This window comes from Carassius gibelio, chromosome A3, assembly GCF_023724105.1.
Source record: "Carassius gibelio isolate Cgi1373 ecotype wild population from Czech Republic chromosome A3, carGib1.2-hapl.c, whole genome shotgun sequence".
Taxonomy (NCBI): domain Eukaryota; kingdom Metazoa; phylum Chordata; class Actinopteri; order Cypriniformes; family Cyprinidae; genus Carassius; species Carassius gibelio.
The window spans coordinates 13,130,142-13,151,756 of NC_068373.1; the positions used below are offsets into that span (position 1 = coordinate 13,130,142).

General features: G+C 38.7%; 2 protein-coding genes across 9 annotated transcripts; both read right to left on the minus strand.

The window, feature by feature from the left end:
* Nucleotides 1-1,803: 1,803 nt before the first annotated feature.
* On the minus strand, nt 1,804-5,105 carry LOC127947540 (dehydrogenase/reductase SDR family member 7B-like). Of its 3 annotated transcripts, none has more exons than XM_052544673.1 (7): nt 4,940-5,105; nt 3,697-3,854; nt 3,493-3,608; nt 3,107-3,317; nt 2,469-2,561; nt 2,202-2,354; nt 1,804-2,114 (listed from the first exon to the last, which is right to left on the minus strand). In XM_052544673.1, exons 2-7 carry the CDS (start codon nt 3,848-3,850, stop codon nt 1,909-1,911), a joined length of 933 nt encoding a protein of 310 aa, XP_052400633.1. In that variant the 5' UTR covers nt 3,851-3,854; nt 4,940-5,105; the 3' UTR covers nt 1,804-1,908. The 3 variants fall into 3 exon arrangements, with proteins under 3 accessions (XP_052400633.1, XP_052400631.1, XP_052400632.1); XM_052544671.1 differs by having other exon boundaries at nt 4,936-5,036; XM_052544672.1 differs by lacking the exon at nt 4,940-5,105 and adding an exon at nt 4,804-4,841.
* Nucleotides 5,106-5,265: 160 nt separating this feature from the next.
* Nucleotides 5,266-20,781, minus strand: LOC127947486 (protein cramped-like). Of its 6 annotated transcripts, XM_052544664.1 has the most exons (22): nt 19,607-19,767; nt 19,428-19,516; nt 19,117-19,338; nt 18,362-18,732; nt 16,744-16,946; nt 16,223-16,376; nt 14,980-15,063; nt 14,819-14,867; nt 14,568-14,653; nt 14,119-14,242; nt 11,896-11,977; nt 10,857-11,690; nt 10,366-10,534; nt 9,761-9,921; nt 9,154-9,222; nt 8,926-9,007; nt 8,448-8,558; nt 8,181-8,350; nt 7,898-8,084; nt 7,656-7,808; nt 6,668-6,804; nt 5,266-6,420 (listed from the first exon to the last, which is right to left on the minus strand). In XM_052544664.1, exons 3-22 carry the CDS (start codon nt 19,164-19,166, stop codon nt 6,298-6,300), a joined length of 3,399 nt encoding a protein of 1,132 aa, XP_052400624.1. In that variant the 5' UTR covers nt 19,167-19,338; nt 19,428-19,516; nt 19,607-19,767; the 3' UTR covers nt 5,266-6,297. The 6 variants fall into 6 exon arrangements, with proteins under 6 accessions (XP_052400624.1, XP_052400616.1, XP_052400628.1 ...); XM_052544656.1 differs by having other exon boundaries at nt 19,428-19,766; XM_052544668.1 differs by lacking the exons at nt 19,117-19,338; nt 19,428-19,516; nt 19,607-19,767 and adding an exon at nt 20,624-20,781.
* Nucleotides 20,782-21,615: the final 834 nt, after the last annotated feature.

Here is a 21,615-nt window from a genome sequence, read left to right on the forward strand (position 1 = left end):
GCCAGGCGAGGTACTTGGATATAGGATGATGCATCTTTGAATCAGACTGTAGGTATGGGTGGGCAATATGGAAAAAATTTCATTTGACGTTTTTTGTTTTTATCACAATTCTTTGTCATATTGCTTTTACTATTTTGCAAGTTGTCTGAAAAAAATTACAGCCAAACTAATTTCCCTATTATAAAAGACAAAGCCTTTCAAGGTAACAAAAAAAAAAGTGAGGAATGGCAGATATCTAGGCTAAAGAGGGCGAAGATAAAAAGTATTAAAAGATACACATTAAAACTACACATAATATACAAATAAAACAAACAGCTTTATTTTCAGGTACAATAGATGTATTTATGCAGGAGCATTCGAAAAACTGAATGAACAAATAAAAAAAATAAAACACTTATAAACTCATTCCTGAAGCAACTGTATTAAATTTGTTCAGTCAAGAGCAGTGAGTGATTTTTTTTTCTTTTTGTTTTGCTGTTTTATTAACGTTAAATAGTTCACCCAAAAATAATTGTGTCAGCTGTCTGCCAATTCTGTCATAGTGTTTTATTTTTATACCACCATTTACTCACTCAAATGTGGTTTTAAACCTCAATGAGTTTCTTTCTTCTTCTGAAAATAAATGCTATTTTGAAGAATGTGGAAGACCAAACATTTGCTGGTCCACAGTGACCTCCAGAGTATTTTTTGCCACTATCAAATTCAATGTGGAATAGTAACTGTTCGGTTACCCACATTCTTCAAAATATCTTATTTTGTGTTCAAGCACAAGAAAGAAATTAATACAGGTTTGGGACAACGTGACAGTGAGTAAATAATGACACAAATGAAATTTCAGGGTGGTCTATCCCTTGACAGTAATGAAAGTAGGCTGCATGTTTAACAGAGCTACTGTCCCTTTAAGACCTGCACGCAATAACAAAACGTTTGGTGTACTGTCCCTGGAAAAATCAACAGTGATTGATTAGCCTTTTATTTATGTATTGTAGACGTTATTACCTAGACGAAGTAAAATTTGCTGAAATATAGGCTACAGTAAGAGAGCCTGCATGGTCCATGATATGCCTGTCAAAGTTGAGTTTGTTACTTTAGCAACAGTAAAACTGTCTTGTCGTTATAACGAGAAAACAAACTTTCGTTATGTCGAGATAAAAACAAAATTAAGTCAGAACATAATGGAATATGGGTCACCTGAACATTATGATGATAATCAATCACTGATAGCCAAAAGGGAACTACAAAGAGAAATGTGATTTGATTTATAACTTTAGGCAAAAGGTGACAAAAAATAGTGTTTGCTATTGTCATTTTCCATCATTGACACACTTTCTCCCTAATTAATGCTGTACAGTTGCTTTGACACAATCTGTATTGTTAAAAGCGCTATAAATAAAAGTGACATGACTTGACTTTAATCTAATCTAGGACAATATAATGGGGTTTCTGCAAGTTTTATGAAGGTAAATTTAAGACTTTTTTTTGAAGACCGATTAAAGAACATATAAACTGAGGGGAACACGTCTAAGTGAATTGTATTAGTAGCACTTCAAAGTTTACAAAAATGTAACTTCCAACGATCTCAATTACTTTAATTTTTACACACAAAAATCAAGATAGATTAAAAAATAAGTCTTTCTGAGAAATGTATCAACATGAAGAGAATAAATGTTAAGACAATATTGTCATTTTGCATCCCTGATATAATGGATCTAATCTAATCTGGTTCTTGAATGACTAAAGTTTGTTCTTCTCATCTAAAGACTGGTCAACTCGCTGTTGTGTTTTTAAAAGATCAGCGATGAATCCATTTTAAAATATTTATTAAATACATTTCCTTTTAGACACAAAAATGAAACTTTTTAGCTATGAATCCTTCAGAAGAAAGATTTCTTTTAATAGCGTTTTCTCTTATTCCTCCTTCAGTCTCTGTTCTTTTGCGGCCCGTGAAGCCATCAGTCTGAAGTAGAGAGCGGGCCACAGAGTACGCAGATAGACGGCTGCAGTAGGCAGCATCCCGGCCAAAACCACGTCTTTCTGTTTGTGACAGACAGCTTTCAGAACAGCACGTGCCACGTCCACTGGATCCCGTCCCTTCGCTGTGGTTTTGTCCATTACTTCAGATCCAAAAGAACAAAAAGAAACAAATGAGTAAATATTAAAATATGTTCAGAGATTGGTTGACAAGAACGACATGCTCTCACCTCCATATTTTGAGCCGTCCCCCATGACTGCATTGATGGACAGGTTTGTTCTGATGTAACCAGGGCTGATGACAGACACCTGCAGGCCGAGCCTGTTGACCTCTGCCCTCAAACAATCAAAGTAGGCCTGCGTCGCGTGCTTCGATGCAGAATCTGACAGGAAAAACATTTTTCAGCAGAGGTACTCGATCAAATATAACAGTGATTTCATTCATGAATCCTTGAATTCCCTCATTTGAATAGCTTCTTTGGTGAATATATACTCACACGCAGATCTGTACGGTATGGAGATCTTTCCCTGCACGCTGCTGATGACAACAATGTGTCCACTGCGTCTATCCACCATCGAAGGCAGGATGGCTGGATGGAACAAAACAAATAGGTTTTAGTTATAATAAAAATCGACATAATGTGATATAATTTATCATTATATAGGCCTATAATTTAGAATTTTTTCACATTTAATATAATTTTTACATTAATATACATACAGTATGTATCAAAAGTTGGGTATGTGTTTGTATGTTTGTTTTAAAAGAAATTAGTATTCAGCTATGACACATGAAATTAAATTGATCATAAGTTACAGTAAAGATGCTAATATGCTAGTTTTTTTTACTTTCTATCAGTTGTAGAAACCTGAAAAAAAAAATGTACCAAAGTTTCCTCAAAAGTATTGAGCAGCACAAATGTTTTCAACATAAGAAACATTTCTTAAGCACCAAATCAGCATAACATTAGAATGACTTTTGAAGGATCAAGTGACACTGAAGACTGGAGTAATGATGCTGAAAATTCAGCTTTGACTCAGTAAATTATCTTTTAAACTATATTCATATAGAGAACAGTCATTTGAAGTTGTAATAATATTTCACATTAATCCTGTTTTTTAATACACCACTAACCTTGTGTAAGAGCAACAGGGCCGAAGTAGTTCGTCTCCATGACATCACGCTGAACTGATACATGGGTGTCCAGGATGTTGCCACGATAACTAATGCCTGCATTGTTGATGAGGACATCGACATGACCGTGGCACTTCAAAATCTCCTCGGCGGCACTGGAAACCCGAGATGTGTTGGAGAGGTCAAAGGTCACAGTGCAGGGAGAGTAAGTCTGAAAAAGTGAGTAATAAACCCAGTTATGTTTGGATACATTCACACTTTTTTGCCTAGCGCAAATGACACCATATCTTTCTCATAAATTATGACTTTAAATATTAAATTAAGCTTAAGAGATCACATAATTTTATCTGAACGGGTGAGTAAGAGATTTGATTGTATGTTTTCACCTGTATCTTTCCATAAGTTTTGTTTCTGAGCTCCTCTACGACCTCCTGCAGTCTCTTCTGGTCCCGTCCACACAAGATCAGTCGGGCCCCTGCCGCATGGAAAACCCTTGCACACTCTGAGGGAAAAAAAGACAGATTGAGAGTATTAAAACAATGATGTAATATCTACTGTCAGCATTATAAGTGAGTTTATGTTCATGTAACCTTTGCCCAGGCCTGAACTGGCTCCAGTGATCACCACCACTTTATCCTGAAGATTCTGCTTGTGTCTCAATCTCTGGATCACTTTCAGCAAAATCAGCAACCCGACAGTCCCAGCTGCCAATGGCCCAACGCCTAAACCTAACACACGCTCCATCTGTCTGTACACAAATGCAGAGATATGCATATATTAATTCACATTTATTAAATCTCAGCCCAGCATCTTTATCTGAACGGAACATGGCAGCATTCTCTAAAACACTACTGAACTTCAATGTGGGTATGTTTTACATGCTCTTTACACAGGAGACAGCAAGAACTGTAAATTGTAAACAACATTTTGAAGAATAACATGAAATTGTTTTATTCTATAGAATCACTATAACTCTGTCATGCTCACGTTTTGACCTCACATTGCAAGACAACATAACATATTTGTATTTTAAAAATTATTTCTTCATCCAAAACCTTTTTTTTTTTCAAATAAATAAACTAATAAAGGGAAAAATTGAAATACTAAAAACATAAAAAGGTGACTAAAAAACTTTGACCTTACACATTAAAAGAAACTAGTCAAACAGAAAGTAAAAAAGGACAATTAATTAGTATTTAAAATGTTTTAGTTAATTGAAATAATGCTGAAATAAATTAAATTAAAAAATACATTTAAATTAAAACTAAAATAAAATGACAAACACGAAACTACTAGATTAGAACTTTCACATTAAAATGAAAACTGAAATATAAAAACAAAAGCTAATTTAAAATATTAATAAATACTACAGTATTAAGCCAATACTGAAAACACACTTCTGCAAAGGGAATCAGTAAACAGAGGGGCGTTAATACATTCTCGTTATTGATTTATCGTTAAAACAATCTTATTCTATGCGATAATAGAGTCACGTGATGTGTAGTAAACTAACGTTAATCCACAGCAGCTATCCTGAATATGCAACAGATTTATTTTCACTAAGGCAATCTCTAAGGCCGCTGTATCTGCATTCACTGTTTTGAACATATTGGCCTGATTTCAGAGACAGGGTTTAGGTTAAACCAGGATTAGGCCATAGTTCAATTAGGACATTTAAGTATGTTTTATAATAGTACCTTAGAAAATAACTAGTGTGCATCTTTAAGAGATGTCAGTGCAAGTTTCTTTCAGGTAAAACAGGCCAGATATGCATTTTAGTCTGTGAAGCCGAAGGATAAAATAAACTGACAGGAACAATACCACATTACCTACCGTGAGCGGAGACCATCCGGAACTCAACACCCTCACGTGACTTCGGCTGTCCAATGAAATTCTGGAAGGATTCTGAAGACATCACGCCCTCTACAGAATCCAGCAAGGACATAAAAACAATGAATATGATAAAGGACAAATATGATCCAGACTCCAGGGTTCTTTCAGGTTACCAAAACTAAAACTATATTTATAAAATTGGTCAACTGAAATAATATGAACATTAACCAAAATAATCTAATCTAATATAAATATATATATCTATATCTATATATTAAAACTATAGATTATCTCAATGACATTCAACGATGACAGACACAGAAGGGTTTGTTGTAGTTGTATTTATACACTTTGGGATTAAAGCCCCCTTTTTAACAACACATAACTCTTTAAAACAGCGGAGAGGAGCTCCTAAATGCCTGCATGTGGCATGTTAAACAAAAAACACTTTCTCGAGTTATCAATAAATAAATCCAAATGACAATAATTTACAATATGTTACAAAAGCTGTAAAGACTAGGGATTGTTATTATTTACATTTGTGCAAACACTCACATATGTACATCCAAACCAACACCACCCCCCAACACACACACACACACACACACACACACACACAAAGTCTCACATAAGAAAACTCAGTTTTAGAGTATACAAATTATTGGCTTCATATTAATTCATCAGGAAATAAAAATCCTAGTGTTGTGGGGAAAAATAGCGTCATATGTTTAATCTCACTTTTGATGCAACTACACTGCATTTGTGTTAGAAGTAATTTTGCTTAGTGTGGTTAGATATTCAGTCCACGCAATAATCTCACAAAAAGAAGCCCTTGTCCCTTTCAGTAGTGTGGCTTTCACCAACCTAAAACATTCAGATGAAAATAAACCAATCAGAATCTGAGGTCTCATAAACAGAGGGTGTGCTCTGACGCACTCCTATGGCTTTAGAGAGATTTGCACAAATGTTGTGTACAATAGGAAGAAATCACAAAGACAAAACACATACGGTCCGCGGCTCCACTTACAGATGCATGCACATGCACACACACGAAAGGCAAAGACATCAGACAGATATACAGATGAGAAGACGGTATTTGTTCAGATATGGCAGGTCTTGTTTTCTCTGTACATGAGGTTGTGTTGTAAAAGTGTTTTTATTCATTTAATTTTTTGTTTAAGTGTTCTGGGTGTGGTTTATAAGACAACAGCCACAGAATAAACACACATACACACACACGCACACAAGTTGTGGACCCTGCCATTCTATTGCACTTCCTACAGCTGAACTGCACTCCAGCTAACATTCTTCTGTCCGATACGAAAGGGGCGGAACATTGACAGACACCGCCTCCAGCATCAGTCCTCTGGACGAGGTGCGAGGGTCGGCTCTGTGACAGAGAGCTCCTGTGCGAGGTCATTGAAGCGGGCGATGTAGTCAACGCTGCTCTCGCTCATCATACAGGCCAGCTGGGTATCCACCTGTAGTGAGAAAACAGCCTTTGAGCCAGTGTCCAAATGTTTTTTGAGGGGCCACAGCATGACAAAAATTCATGTATAACACTTTCAAAACCGAGGATGGATGTCTGATTTAATTTGCATACACTTCCTGTTTATCTTCATTGCAAATAAGGATGTGAAAAAAAAAAAAACAGGAGCACCTGGTGATAATGTGATATATCAAATGACATTAGTCCACCAGACAGCAGCTGGGGACGTTTCCTCTCACCTCAGCTACATCCGGCAGGCCGCGGGACTGAAAACAATCGTGGGAGTTGCTGTCCAGTAAACTGGGTCCAAGTAAGGCTGTGTTACTTGAAGGGGGCAGGGCTGTCCTTCTGGTCTTATCTGGAGATGCCAGACTTGCTGCAAATCAGGAAAACAAGGATTCATTTGTCAACAGTGCTGAGACTGATGGAGGTTTGCAGTAAGAACACACAGGTAACGGAGGACATTTTTTTCTTCAGCCTGAAGCCAGCTTCTTGTACCTCAGTATAAAAACTGAATAGATACCTCAGGCAACATAAAATGATGAAATTAAACTAGGGTTGTCACCGTTTAACTCAATTCAATATCAACAATTACATTTTTTGTTACCGTAACTGTTAAGTTCCTTTTAAAGGATCTATCTATCTATCTATCTATCTATCTGTAAGATGTTCTTGAAAGAAGTTTATTTTGCTCCCCAAGGCTGCATTTATTTAGTAAAAAATATGGTAATACTGTAAAATATTACTACAAATTAAACTTCATATCTAAAAATACAAAATGTATATATTTTACAATGTCATTTATTACTTAATTTATATTAATTTATAAACAATTAATTTATAATTATTACTGAATTAATTTAATTTTCAACAGCTATTTCTGAAATCTTCAGTGTTACATAATACTTAAAAAGAAAAAAAGAAAACAGGCATTTCTTATTTATATCAATATTAAAGAAGAAAGACCTTGTACATTAATTTCCCAGGATTCTTTATAAATATAAAGTAAAAAAAAAAATAGAAATCTTTTGTATTTCATAAATGTCTTAACTGTCACTTCTGATCAACTGAATGTTTGGTAGTGTATATATAAATTCAAAGAAAGTTAAAAACTCAAATTCTGTTATGAGCTGGTGCCACTATCATTTTGTTACTGATATATATATATATAACATCTAGAATCAACATCTGTTGCTAACAGGGAATTGAGTTGTGTTTGATACTTACAGAGCAGGCAGCCGAGACTTGAATCAGTAGAGTCACTGGGGTACCACTGAGGGTCATGTGTGGGGGACGGCATCCAGCTGTCACATGAAGAGGGAAGGAGCTTGGAGCGATCACTCCCATTGAGTTTAGGAGGTGAGAGCAATGATCCATCACCTGAGAAAGAGACACAGAGACCCAAAGTGAGCGAGTAGATATGACTACTACAAAACCGTGCCACTGAGATTCAATCCCATGGGTCATACCATAGTGAGAGTTGATTGCAAGCTCAATAATAGAGTCGCTGATTTGAGTTTGTGGCTCTCCAGAAGGTAGAGACTCCTCTGGGGGGCCCGGTAGAGAAATATCCAATAAGGAAGCAACACTGGGCGGAGCCAAGAGGGAGTCCCCGCCCCCTGGAGATGGTGGAGAGACACCATTCTGTAGGGATTCCTGCAGATAACAAAAGCAAAATGAGGACAAACAGACCAAGATATGAATTGTACACCTAAATGTGAAAGAGGATCTAGGAATAGAATTGGTTCTTACCTCAGAAGGCTCCTGATCAAGCAGATCTGGCTCTAGCTCAGGTGCTGCAGGTGTCGAGTCCATGGGCTCCTCAGACTCCACAATGGCTTTATCTACACCAGGGGCCTCCACCTCCCGACAGGGGCTGCCAGGGATAATACCTGCAGATTTTGCGGCCAGGTCAATTGCACCTGAAACAAATTCAAGAGAAATTCAAGAGTGTGTAGCAGTTGGTTTCAAATGTTCAGTGGATAAATACATCTTTTATCATTTTGATTTGATCCTCACTGGAGAGATGAGTAGAGGGTGCAGAACTGGCTGTAGTGGACGGAGCTTTTGAGGAAATTTGGCGGTTCGATGGAGCGAGACGAGTTTGTATTGGACGAAATGATCCAGTTCCTGATATTGAGGTACACAATATATTTTAAGAGAAGTGACCACATTAGGATCAGACAGACAGATACAGCGATTCATCATCACAGTTAAAAATTAGAATTGTACTGCTTGACCTCAAATCACTCGTTTGAGATCGTTTTGAAACTACTTATAAGTAACTGGTCCTAAGTTAAGCTATCAAAATATTGAATTGTGAACAGTGCATGTTGTTTTTTTTACATAGTACGGTAATCATTTTTAAAAGAGTGTTTGTATCCTTCACTATAATAATACGTCCTTTGGTGTGATATTTTTATATAATGACATTTGTGCATTTAAGTGTACAAATACTTGGGCAGTGCATGTGTCAAGTGTTGTGTGTGTTTATTACCTGTAGCAGATGAATTGGAGAGAATAGAGAAGGAGCAAACATGAGGCGAAGTGTCTCCTGTTGTTCGTGGCAGCAGGGTTCTCTGTATAGAAAAAACAAACAAAAAACATAAGTTTTTATCATTTGACATCTGTAAGAACAAAACAACAAAAAGACAGAATCAACGTAAATAGAAATAACTAGGTAAAGACAAGAAGCCCCACTTCTTTTTCTTCCATCCTCACTCACCTGAACCACGAGAGGTTTCCTTAGTGGACGCCCCCTCCCTATTTTCCGCTGCTTTGAAAATATATCTGACTAAAGACAAAAAAAAAAAAAAAAAAAAAGAGAGAAAATGATTAGAGGAAAATTTTTTCTGATAAAAAAAAAAAAAAAAAATCAAAACCCCTGATGGCTTTATGTGAGATTTACTGTTGTACCATATGTACAGTTTAAAAGTCTAGATTCACTACATAAATCTTTTTATTTATTTAAATGGATCATATTTTAAAATGATATTAAAATATGTTTCTTGATCACAAAATCAGCATATTATTACATTAGAGCATAATATTTGAATGATTTCAGAAGACAGGAGTAATGACTGCTTAAAATCACAGGAATAAAATATATTAAAGTACAGTTAGAATAAACTGTAATGAATAATAATTTACTGTATTACATTATATTTTAACAATAATGTCTTTATAAATAATATATACGAGACTTCTTTTCAAAACAAATTCTTACCAACCCCAAACTTTTGAATGGTCGTGTAACTTGAAATACATTCCACTATTACATTTAAAAATGAAAAAGCATGTCCCTCATGTCCTATTCTCCTGACTCCACTCACACTGATGGAGTCCAGCTGCTGGCGAAAGGCTAGCTCCGCCTCCTTATTAGGTGAGAACATCCGCGACTGGCGGGAGCTGTTAGGAGGCAGCGTCGTCGGGACAGCAAACCCTTCGCTGTCACCTCCGGAGGCCAGCAGAGAACGCGGCAGGTTTCTCCCACCTGTGGAGAACACATCCATTTAAATTCTGGCACGTAATATTGATACAGAGTGGCAGCCATTTTGTCACAATATTGAGAAAATATTCTTGGTTCAAAAATAGGTGAAACTTAAGTTTTTCCAGCTGTTATCTGTTGCAATAAACTTCAATAAATTCTGGGATGATTACACTGGCTTTAAAGGTGAAGTGTTTCAATATTTAAATACTTTATTTTATCCCAGTTTAATGTGCAACTATAAGTAAAACATTTTTATTCTAATTTCCCAAAATCTGGTCTGTGAGCAGGCCTGAGATATTAACGATTGCTCAACTAATGCCTTGAGTTTGGGGTGGAACTTACTGCCATCCAAAGGCAAATGGGAGATATTTGGGAAACGGTGTCATTTCTGTGCCACTATTTGGAATTGGAGAAATAATGACACTTCAACTTAAAATCACAGTGTACCTGTGTTGACTGCATTATTCAGGAGTATTTTTGAGCGTGCTGCATGTTGCTGTCGACCCCAGCTAGGACTACGGGTCGTCCCAGCTGGAGCTCTGCCCGGAGGAGTCACAGATGATTCCTCTTGACCTGATTTCAAAGGTGAAGTGCCCACTGAACACAACTCTGGGGTCTAGGAATAAAATAAATAATATATAATAATAATAATAATAATAATAATAATAATAATAAAGGAAACTAATTTGAAAAGACTACAACTTTCTCATTTATAATTAAACAATTTAAATAAACAAACAGAACCATAGACAAACAAATTACTAATTTAATTAGCCTACTTCTATCTAGTTGATATGCATCTCTTATGTTTATATACATAGTATTAATTTCCAGTTTCTGACAAAAGCTTGTTTTATGCCTACTTACATTTGCCTTGAGGTATTTTAGAGGTCAAGTGCAAGGTCAGAGAGAGAGAGAGATATATAAAACAGACTCACTGGTTTGGGGTTGACCTCTGATGACACAAGTCTCAGGAGACAGCGAAGCACACTCTGAGTGTTGGGCAGAGCTGAGGGTTGGGGTTTAGGCTGCCATTCATACTCCAGCTGTAGTTTCCCAGGCTTGCCCAGCATGAGGTAGACTTCTGCCAGAGTCACATTCTCGGAGCCCTGTGAGCTCCACCCTTCGTTTTGGATTTGTTGAGGAGATCGTCCAGTCCCACTAACTTCCTCGACGCGCCCTTGAGGTTCTGATTGTGGTGACGCCTTTTCTGATGCAACCCCTCCTGGCGTTCCAGGCTCCTCGGTCCGGCCCTCAATTGGGGCGGGGTCTCCCTGAGTCACAGTCTCTTTGTCGCACCCGCTAACATCAGTCTGAGTCTGTCTCACTGCCTCTTGCTCCAGAGTCCCCACCGCATTTCCCTCCTGTCCAATGGGGAGTGATGGAGTGAAGGTTGGACTGACTGGAGAGGTAGTGCTCAGGTTTGGGTTTACACTGGTCTCCAACCCTGGAGCCGAAGTGCCGATATCAGGACCGTCAACAGGATGCCCGTCGCTTTTCTTTGGGTCTCCTCCCACCAGACCAGACTTGCCTGATTTTCCTCTTGCAGGCTGAATTCCCAAAATGTGAGCTGTGGGCAAGTCTCTAATACCTGTCCGGCCACGCCCACTCTCCTGCCAGTGTACCGTACAGGAAGCTTTTGAGTGCACAACACGTGCAACACCTGGCAAAGTAGTAACCGTGCTGTTCTCTGCAGGAAACAGGAACAGGTCCTCTGACTCGCTAGACTGGGCCAGGCCGTCCAGAGCTTCTCGTTCTGCCAGGCTCTTACGCTACAAGTGACAAGTTAAGGGGAATTACTGTTATAAAACACTTAGGTTTGGGTACTGATCTTAGCATTGAGATCTTTGCCAAATCTCCCAAACAAATCCATCACAAATGTATCTCATAAAACAGATGAGGAAGGAAAAAGGAAGGAAATTAAACTTCTGACTGTGAATGCAGAGATATCTGGCTGAGATATGAATGCAAGGATACAATTCGTTCATCCTGGACGGCCCACTTTTGCTTCAGGAAATCAATGAGAGTGGAGACCTTCCGGTGCAACTCGACGACCATCCTACAAACACAGCACAGTGATCAGTCGTACTTTTAATGGCACAATGAATAACAAGTACTGACAGATCTTTACTTCTGTATGGTGATGTACATCCTTTTCATTTTTAGTTTAATATTTCATCTCATGCCGACTTTTAATATGAGGACAACAGAAAATCAAAATCCATCAAAATAGATTTTCATGACTCCAAAATTAAAATAAAACACATAAATAGCCATGAAGCAATCTCACCATTTCATTTAACATGAAAGTCACTAAGTATGCCAATACTAATAGACTAAATAAAACTAAAAACAAAACACTAAAATACTAAAACTAACCAAAATATAACATTGACAACAAGAATGAAAACTTAAACTTGAATCAAAATACACACACACACACACTCACTCACACTATAACAGTGTTTCTCAACTGGTGGGTGACCACCCAAAAGTGGGATGCAAGACTTTTATTTTGAAAGACGTGCATGAAAGCTGTTGACACTTCTGTCAGATGCATTTTAAGAGAAGAGTACCTGAGAAAAACGCATTGTGCCGATTCAACATCTGCGGTCAAATGGGATTTTGTTCTGGCTTAAATGTCAGTGTCATTATTCTGTCGTTACTTTCGTAACTTATGACATAAAAAGTCTCTCACCTCAGAAAAACTTACTTTGTTATATGGTGCTTCTAGTATGCATTCTTCAATTGTAAGTGCAGTGCAGCAGTATTCACACCAGGAAAGTCCGCTAGTTCACTTGCTTTGGTCGAGACCAAATACAATGTTACATTTTATTTGTATGGTGTGGCTCGCTTTCACACTACAATTTCTGGCTCACTTGATCACCTTTCATACTGCGATTCCGGAAAATACACGGGTAATGTTCCCGGGTCGCTAGATTTTGCCCCCTACACTGCCAGTAATTACCCGGAATATTTGCGTGCGTTCACACACAACCTGTAAAGGTCCTGTAATGAAACATGACATCAGGGTGTGACGTGTAATGTACGAGTCGAAAAGGCTAGGCACATTAACTTTCACTTAAGCTGGCGAACGATCTCAGCTTCAGCGCGGAAAGTGAGGAACAAACTGATCTCTGTTTCATTACAGTTTGCACATATTTGTTTCGTTGCAAAGTTGGTCTGCCTTCAAAGCAGCCGGTAAAAAGTCACGCGATAACGTCCGTCATCACTTCGACACACCTTTACGCCATTAGCTCTGGCTCTTGTTCACACAGAGCTGGTTCTGGGATTGGACCCAGCAATGTTACTAGGTCCCCAACACGGGATCAATTCCGGGACGTGTTTGCGTTCACACAGAAGGCAACCTGGCAATGTTCAGGCACTTTTCCAGGTCCAACGTGCAAGTGTGAAATGGGCTTTTCAAAAAGGTCAAGCAAAACCACACGTGTGCTAAAGGTCATCCATTCATTGGACAGAAATTCTGAAGCACACCACAGTTTGTTTGAAAGGGGACTGAAACCACCTCTTCAGTGGGGTCTCTGTGTGGTTGTTTGGTCTGCACCCAGGTGCGATGGCTGTATTCACACTTTCCCAAAAGATATGCACCAAATGGGGAAAACAAACTTGAGTTCAATTCAATCGAACCAAACAAGACGGGTGTGAACACACCCTAAGCGCAAAAGAAACTGTGTATGCAATGTGTGAAATAAATGTAAATTACCCTAAATCACATAACGGGTACTTCATGTGTTAGCTGGGAAGGATTTGCATGGAGGTATGATATTCATTCTATTCAGGAACAGTTTCATTAACAGTTAAAGTTAGTATTGTGTATTTAGCATGGTAACTATTCACTCATCAGTATTAATGTGTATGTTAAGTGAAGGGGGATGGTACCTGTGTATGTGTGTCAACAATAAATTAGCTTGCTTGAATACCATGGGAAAATGTGGGTCCTATGGCTTAACCAGTTGAGAACCGCTGAACTATTATATTCCTGCTTAAAATTTTCTTGCCCACTTCTACAATCCAGCCAATTTGCAGATTACAGAAGAATGTTGTCATTAAGATATATAACATCATTTTACAATAAGCAATGAAAAAAAAAACAAATGAGCCATGAGAATGTATGATTTAAAGGAGGAGGATCAGTAAGGTATGCAAGACAGGTCATGTGTGCGGATTAGTGAACCTCACCTGAGCCGAGGATTATGGGCTAGACTCTGAACCCGAGCCCAGGAGTGGTTACTCCGGGGTTGAAGTTCTACAGCCACCTTCAAGGGTAAACGCACAGGCTTCTGATCCTCCTCATCACTCACACCTGAAACAGAGAACATAAGAAAATAATACTATAAAGCCTACAACACCATCTCCACGGTTCTGATGGTGGCCTAAATCTGCATCATCGCCCATTTTCTAATCAGTCCAACAGTTTGAAACCATGGAAACCATGAAAAACCACCCCTCCTACACCCTGGAGAGCAGCCATGGCACACTCATCCACTGCCTTGGTCCACCTAAAATACCCATAGTGCTCCATTTTGTCAGGGTTCTCTTCTTACCCCATGCAGTCGGTTTAACTTTCTAACAAAATCAAACTTTTAAGAGTCTATAAAGCAATCTCTCTGTTTCTCTCTCACACACACCATCCGGATCGCAGAGTTTCTTCAGTGCGCGGCACATGGGAGCTTTGATCCTCAGATTTCTGCCTTTGGAACGTACTGTGGTGGCCCTGAAACAATATACACACAATTATAGATGCACCTCAATATGATAATATTCATAACCTTACAGAGTGGTACAGCAGATGTTCCCATTAGACATGCCCTAAATAATCAGTACTGTTCATTATTAACATTTCTCTTTCTTGCTCTCAAATACACACACACACACTTACCCATGTTGAATAAGCTCATTTAGTTTGGCCACATTTTTGTCATCCATCACTAGGAGTAACAGAAAGACACCAAGGAATGTTACATTTAAAATGTCCTGACATGCAAACACTTCAAATGTCCCCCCCCTTGATCAGGACAACCAATTGCCTGATATACTTACAGCCTCCAACCTTCTTCCTGAGTTCAGCATAACAGATGAGGCCATAGAGCTCCTGAGAGGACTTTTTCAGCACACGTGAATACACTGAAAGATGGACAAAAAAATAAGAGGAGGAATAAGAATATGAAGGCATTTACATAATGTGTTACGTAATTGATTTTAGTGGATATCATAACATTATTTCAGGATTCTTTGATTAATAGAAAATTCAAAAGAACAGCCTTCATTTGTAATAAAAAAAATTTGTAACATTGTAAATGTCTTTACTGTCACTTTTAAACAATTTAATGCATCCTTGCTGAATAGAATCAAAAAAACATGGTATTGTACCAGGATTTAACCAATAAAGACAAAATACCAGAAACTGTGAAATGTCACAGTACAGGTTAATGCCGTTTACATTAAGGAATACTTCTAAATCAAAATAAGCAAATGTGCATGATGCAAACACACTCATGTTTTGATAATGCCCCGACAGACAAAAACCAGACAGTGTGGTAGCTAAAAAAAATTAAACTCAATATGAAGGTGACAGACTGAATGGATTGGATGACAGGTACATCATTGTTGTGGCAAGTTGACTGATAGACAAATTATGTGTGACCCGATGGGAAACAACACTCAAACGTGAGCCATGCGTTAAGACAAATGGTGGAAAACAACTAATACAGCTAGCTTGAAGAGGCATTTGCAGGTAAATTATCCTAGAATTCACACAAAGAAAAAGAACACTCAATTGGAATGTTAGTCAATATGAAAAACTGTTACTGTTCAGTTTTAAAAAAAGATGATTTAAATTTGTACTTGTTTGCAACTGATATGTGCTACTTATGTGTACCCTACCTTAACATTCAAAGGTAAAGAATAATAATAGTAAAGGTAAAGAATGAAACAATAATCATGTAGTTATCACCACATACATTTTTGGTAAGTCTGTTTGTGTGAAATAAAACTTTTTTTCAGGATTCTTTGAACACAGACATCTTGAAACAGACAACTTTGGTAACATTATAAATGTCTTTGCTGTCACTTTCTGTTCTTTAAAAAAAAAAAAATCGTATTGACCCCGAACTTTTGACCAGTGCTGTATATATTTAGGAACTAATCTTGACAACCAACAGTCAGGAGAGAAGCAGGACAGAGGAGAGCTTTCCACAAGACAATATCCTCCTATCAAACAAAGGAATCCAGTGTAGCCTGTACATGTCATTCAAAGTATAAACTGTGCATCGGTCAGTCTCACCGTTGTTGAAATCAATGTGTTTAGAGATCTTGTGCCAGGTTCTGTAGTAGAAATGCCGCACCTGCTCCTTGTTCTTCACCATACTTGCCGGTTTACCCTTCTTCTTATATTTAAGCGCAATATTGTTTTGAATAGCTTCAAAATCCTTCCCATGCTATGAGAGGACAGGAGAGAAAAAAGACAGAGGAAAATGTGTTTAATAGCGGTTATCCAAAAGATTTAATGAAATACAAAAATCCTTCAGGTTCATGACAAATTAGAACTTATTGAGGAATAAAACAAAAGACATCACAGATCTCAATTATACCTCCAGAGAGTACATAGAAATAAATTAAACCTATTAGGATATTTAAATATCAGTCTGTCCCCGACAAGTAAGTGAGGAATGGAAACATTGATAATTTAATTCATTCAGTAATTCTGAAAATTGTATTGTCCCTTATGATGTACACCACTGAAAAGTCCAAAGAGCCGCCGAGAACTTTCAGTGAATTTTATTATCATTAAAGTTGACAAATCACCTCATAAAGTCCTTCAAAGAAACTGTTTTTGTCCTCAGTGCTCCAAGACTCCCATTGTCTGCGCACTCGTTTCTGAATCCCCCCTTCCTCCTTCTCTGCAGGACCCTGGCCCTTTAGGGCTGATCTGGATGTCCCACCTGCCCCAGAGCTTCCGGCTGAACCTGCAGCAGCTGTCACACACACAGAGGGACCTGCTTCAGCACCTGAGAAACAGAGAGGAAAAAGAAAGAGGGTTAGTATGTCAGGTCTGAACACATGTTGTAATTATTGGATAGGAATGCATTGCAACAATTGTCTTTATACACACACACACACACACACATACACTAGTATAATAATATGTAATCTATGTAAGAATCAACTATGCATTACTGTGCTTAAATATACCCACTCAGGAATTGCTTTTACAAGTCTATCTATATATATACACATTTTTCCTAACGCAAAAATACAGTTTTTCATATAACTGAGCACTGTTGAACATTAATTTAACTGACACTATGCCATTTCACTTTTACCATGGCAAATCTACAACAACCAAAAAAACAAGATTAAACTTTAAAGGAAACACAAAACACACCCACACACACACACACACACACACACAACAAAAACTCTCACTCATATGCAAAAGATATCAGTAAAGATTGCTGAAATGAGCAAGCTTAATTTGAATGGCTGTGCAACACATTACAATCTATTTATAATACTTTGGGCTGTTAAATAGATTTTTTGTTGAACATAAGAGATATACAAAACCATGAAAACACCCCCTTTTAAAAACTAAATAATCACTACAAACAAATACAATTTTATATTGATAATTGCGTAATAGGAACTATTATATTTTGTTCGCAAATAGGAAGGCCTACAGATTTTTAGCCTATTTAAATCTTTTTCTGCACTGTTAACGTGTGCATATCAACAAGAGTGTCAGGAAGTATGTGTGGAGTCCCTCGGAGGGCATCCAGACCTGATGCTCAGTGCACTGATCCAAAAACAACACGTGGGGAACCGGAGAAGCCAATAACTCTTCCCCTTACTTACACACGAGAGCATGCAATGAGAGCACCCCAGAATACATTACAGCATGCAAACCTATTGTCAACTTTTAAAATAAACACAGATTCCCTTTATAATCCCTGTGTACGCTTATATCACAAACAGATCACTCAAACTCCAGACTTGTGACCCTGAATCAACAGACGCAGAGTGACCATCTCCTGATCAGATGCTTCAGAATGAAACTCCTGACAGTGATTAGTCACCTGCTGCTGGGTGACAGCTAAACAGGGGATATGAAACAGAAATAAATGAATGAAAACTTACCCTGCTGATTTTAAATAGTGCACTGATAATTATTAAGGCATTTAGTGTGGTCACAAACAACCCAAACATCCTAGAGCTGAGATGTAAGAGGCTTCAGGGTGAGCAGTTTGTCAAGTCACTTTCACTCGAGAAAGCATGAGCTTGTCCGCGTTGACGAATCCAAAGCAGCCCAAACACTCACAAATTGCCGTACACATGCCCCAAAACAGGCTCAAAAGTGGGATAAAGGTGTAGATAAAAGTATGCACTGACAGGTGGACAGCAGACACACGTCGAGATAGCCACTCACCTTTTGCTTTCGCAGCTCCGTGTCCGTTCAGCGCCGCGGCCGAGGCATCTTTCCGTATCCGTTTGCTCGGAGGTCGCACGCTGGAGCGGAGAAAATGATGCTGGTCCTGGTTGCTCGGGACGGCCAGGACCGGGGAAAGCGCTGTCGGGTTCACCTGGGCTCCGGCTGGGCTTGGTGTCTGGCTGGAAAGAGTCGGAGCCGAACCGGGGCTGGCCGCGCTTGATGAATTAAGTGTTTCCTCTTCGACTCTCTTTGTACTCGTCTCCTCGCTCGCCTGATCTGCGCTCTCTCCATCCTCGCCTCCTTCGGGCTTTCGGTCCGGTTTGCTCGGCCCCTCGACCCCCGAGCCGCCCCCTTGGCCCACTGTCATCCTGCGCAAACACAAACGAAGCATCATCGTAAACATTTTCCGCGACACAAAACAACGATCAACTTGGAAAGACGACATTCTGCTCCACTCAACATGGCCGCCGCTGTTTGTTTCAAATCCCCTCTCACCGTCCCGACAAAATCGCATCGAAAAATCCCTCCTCGTTTATTAACGAATGTGACCAAAAACACACACCGTGCTTTCACCCCAGCATCCCCTTTTGTGTAGTTTCGCGTGGCTCGAGTTGCGAGCTGCCCTTTATTTCCCGTGAAATTCTAAGCGCGAGCGCCTTCACTTTAGCGCCCTGCAGAAACGACAGACGACAACGCGAAGCTCTCGCGCATTCGACCTCTGTCTAAAGTGCTTGCTTCTCGCGCACTCTTACCCATTATCGAGCTCTTCGGAAGCAGACGGCGTCTTCTTTCTCTTCACCATGAGTTCGGAGGTTTTTGAGAGCAAAACTTGACGAATTTGAACATATTCGAAGCGCAAACGAGGTCAGGCAAAGTCGTCCTCTCCTGGCTGCTGCTCCTACTGCTGGGGTTCAACTCCGCGCAGCGCAACCGGGAGCTTCTCGTAGCCACAGCAACTCTGACTCACAAACTCACTAGTTTTATCACAACAACAAGCACACCTGTCATTTAGCCCATGTTCATGATAAAACGACACAAGATGACGCTAAGTTTGAATCCAGACCCGCTTTTTGATGCATTTCGGTCAATTCAAACCTATGCACGCAGCAGCTGTCCTCTCTCTGGACTTTGCTTACTTCTTCTACGTCACAACTATCAGAGCAGAAGCGGATTTATTATTCAACCTTAAATTTCACTCAGTGACACCCACGGCCCCCCCAATTTATCCCAAGATAAGCGTACGTTGATTTCATCATCTGAACAACTAGCAGGACAAGACTTGAGAGAACACGTGAAGATCCCGTAGACTAGAAGGGGTGTTATATGGGGCTTTGCATTCACAGCAAAAACAAATAAACAAATTGAAATAAACATTAGTAACTGCACGTGTAACAGTGTGACTCGTTCTCGGATCTGTTCATCTTTGCTGGTTATTGAAATAAAAAGTTTCCAATAGTCAGCTGACACACATTTTCTTGATTAGGGCGTGTCTTTAGTTCACAAGAGGTAAAAACATTTTTTGGAATAACAGACTTCTTCAAACACTGAGACAATTAAAATATTTACTTTATCAGTGTATAGTTGTAATCAGCAACCATCAATTGCTTCCTATTACGTTTAAAACATTACTGCAGCCAATAAATATTCTTTCCTTATATTGTGTGTAAAATAAAATCTATCTTGATTTATCCCTGGAACAACATTATTTATGTCAATTATGAGATAAGACACAGCTAGGCAATGCCGACCTCAGCTGCTCAGCCCCTGCAGCTGTCAATAACCCAGTTACTATTCAAGAGGAGCATTCAGATGAAACCAAATGTGTTTTATTTCATCCTCTTGAGCATTCAGTGAAATGAGCTCACGAGTATGGACGCAATAAGAAGTACATAACTAAGTAGCAAATTTACACTGCTTGAAGATCTGAGAATCTTCATGAAATAAAAACTGATTAAAATACAGTAACAACTTGATTTAGTATCACATGCATAATTGTGGACACTGTTTGACAGCTTAATTAGAGATGCTTGTCAGCCCACAAAAAATGGGGGGGGGGGGGGGTTATAATAAATTGCAGTCTGATTCCAGCTGAAGTCTGATTTCAACATAAGCGACTGCAACAGCTGAAACCTAACCAGCCGTTAACTTGCTAGCTAAACCGTTACCGTTTCGTTCCTGCTGAAGTCATATAAGTTAAGCAGCTCAGTTGTGTAATGAATATTTACGTCTTATCGACAAAGGTTTTCACAAGGTCTGTACCTGCTTAGGAGAATTTTTTTGGCCTTGAAAAACTCCACGGTATCCAGAAGGACCAGAGCAGAAGGGTAGCAGGAGAGCCGCTGAGAGCTGCATCCCTTCCTGTTTTCCTCTGCTGTCAGACACGCCTAGCACGACTCAAAAACAAATCCTCTGATTGGCCAAAAGCACATACGTCGCTGCGTGCGTAAAATGACTGACGGGGAAGTTTTCCAGTCAAGCGTGAAAGACATAAGGGGCGTTTTTTTCAAAGCAGCCAATCAAAACTTACGTTCGCGGAGCGTAATTTCATTCGCTTGGCAAATGTTTTAAAATAACGGTCCCACCCAAAAATGAACATAGCCGACGAAACAGTATTGTTAATGACAATAAATGTAATTTAAAACTTTATGTAATTATATTTGCCGTCACTGCAATGTATTGTGTATTTTTTATAATTATTGTATATGTAATTACAAATAAATATTTTATATTATGTATAATTTTTTTAACATGATAGAATCAATGATAGAATTTCAAGAAATTATACAGAAAAAAAAATAATGTTTGGTAAATTTATACCTACGAATAAAAAATGTAGGACTAACTATAATAATAATAATAATAAAAATCACATATGCACACATGCCCTTATCGCAATTTTTCATTAAAAAATAATATCATAGACTTTTTTCCTCTGTAGAGGACATTGTATTGTAGTTTTAAGTCTGGATGTCCTGTACAGAGATATAAAATGTTTGGAGGTTTGATCATTAACACTTCCTCTTGGTGTTTAGATATGACTGATATTGACAGATATTGTATTTATCCTTTAAATCTGGCTAATTTTCATTGCCGTAAATAAACATCTCAGAAATGTGATGGGGTTTAGAATCGGAATATGACTTTTTCGTATGTCTTCTGTAAGGGGCCACCAGCACAAACATCATGTAAATCCATAAATTGGAGTAAAGGCTGATGAAATATATACATTTATACACACAAACACATACATT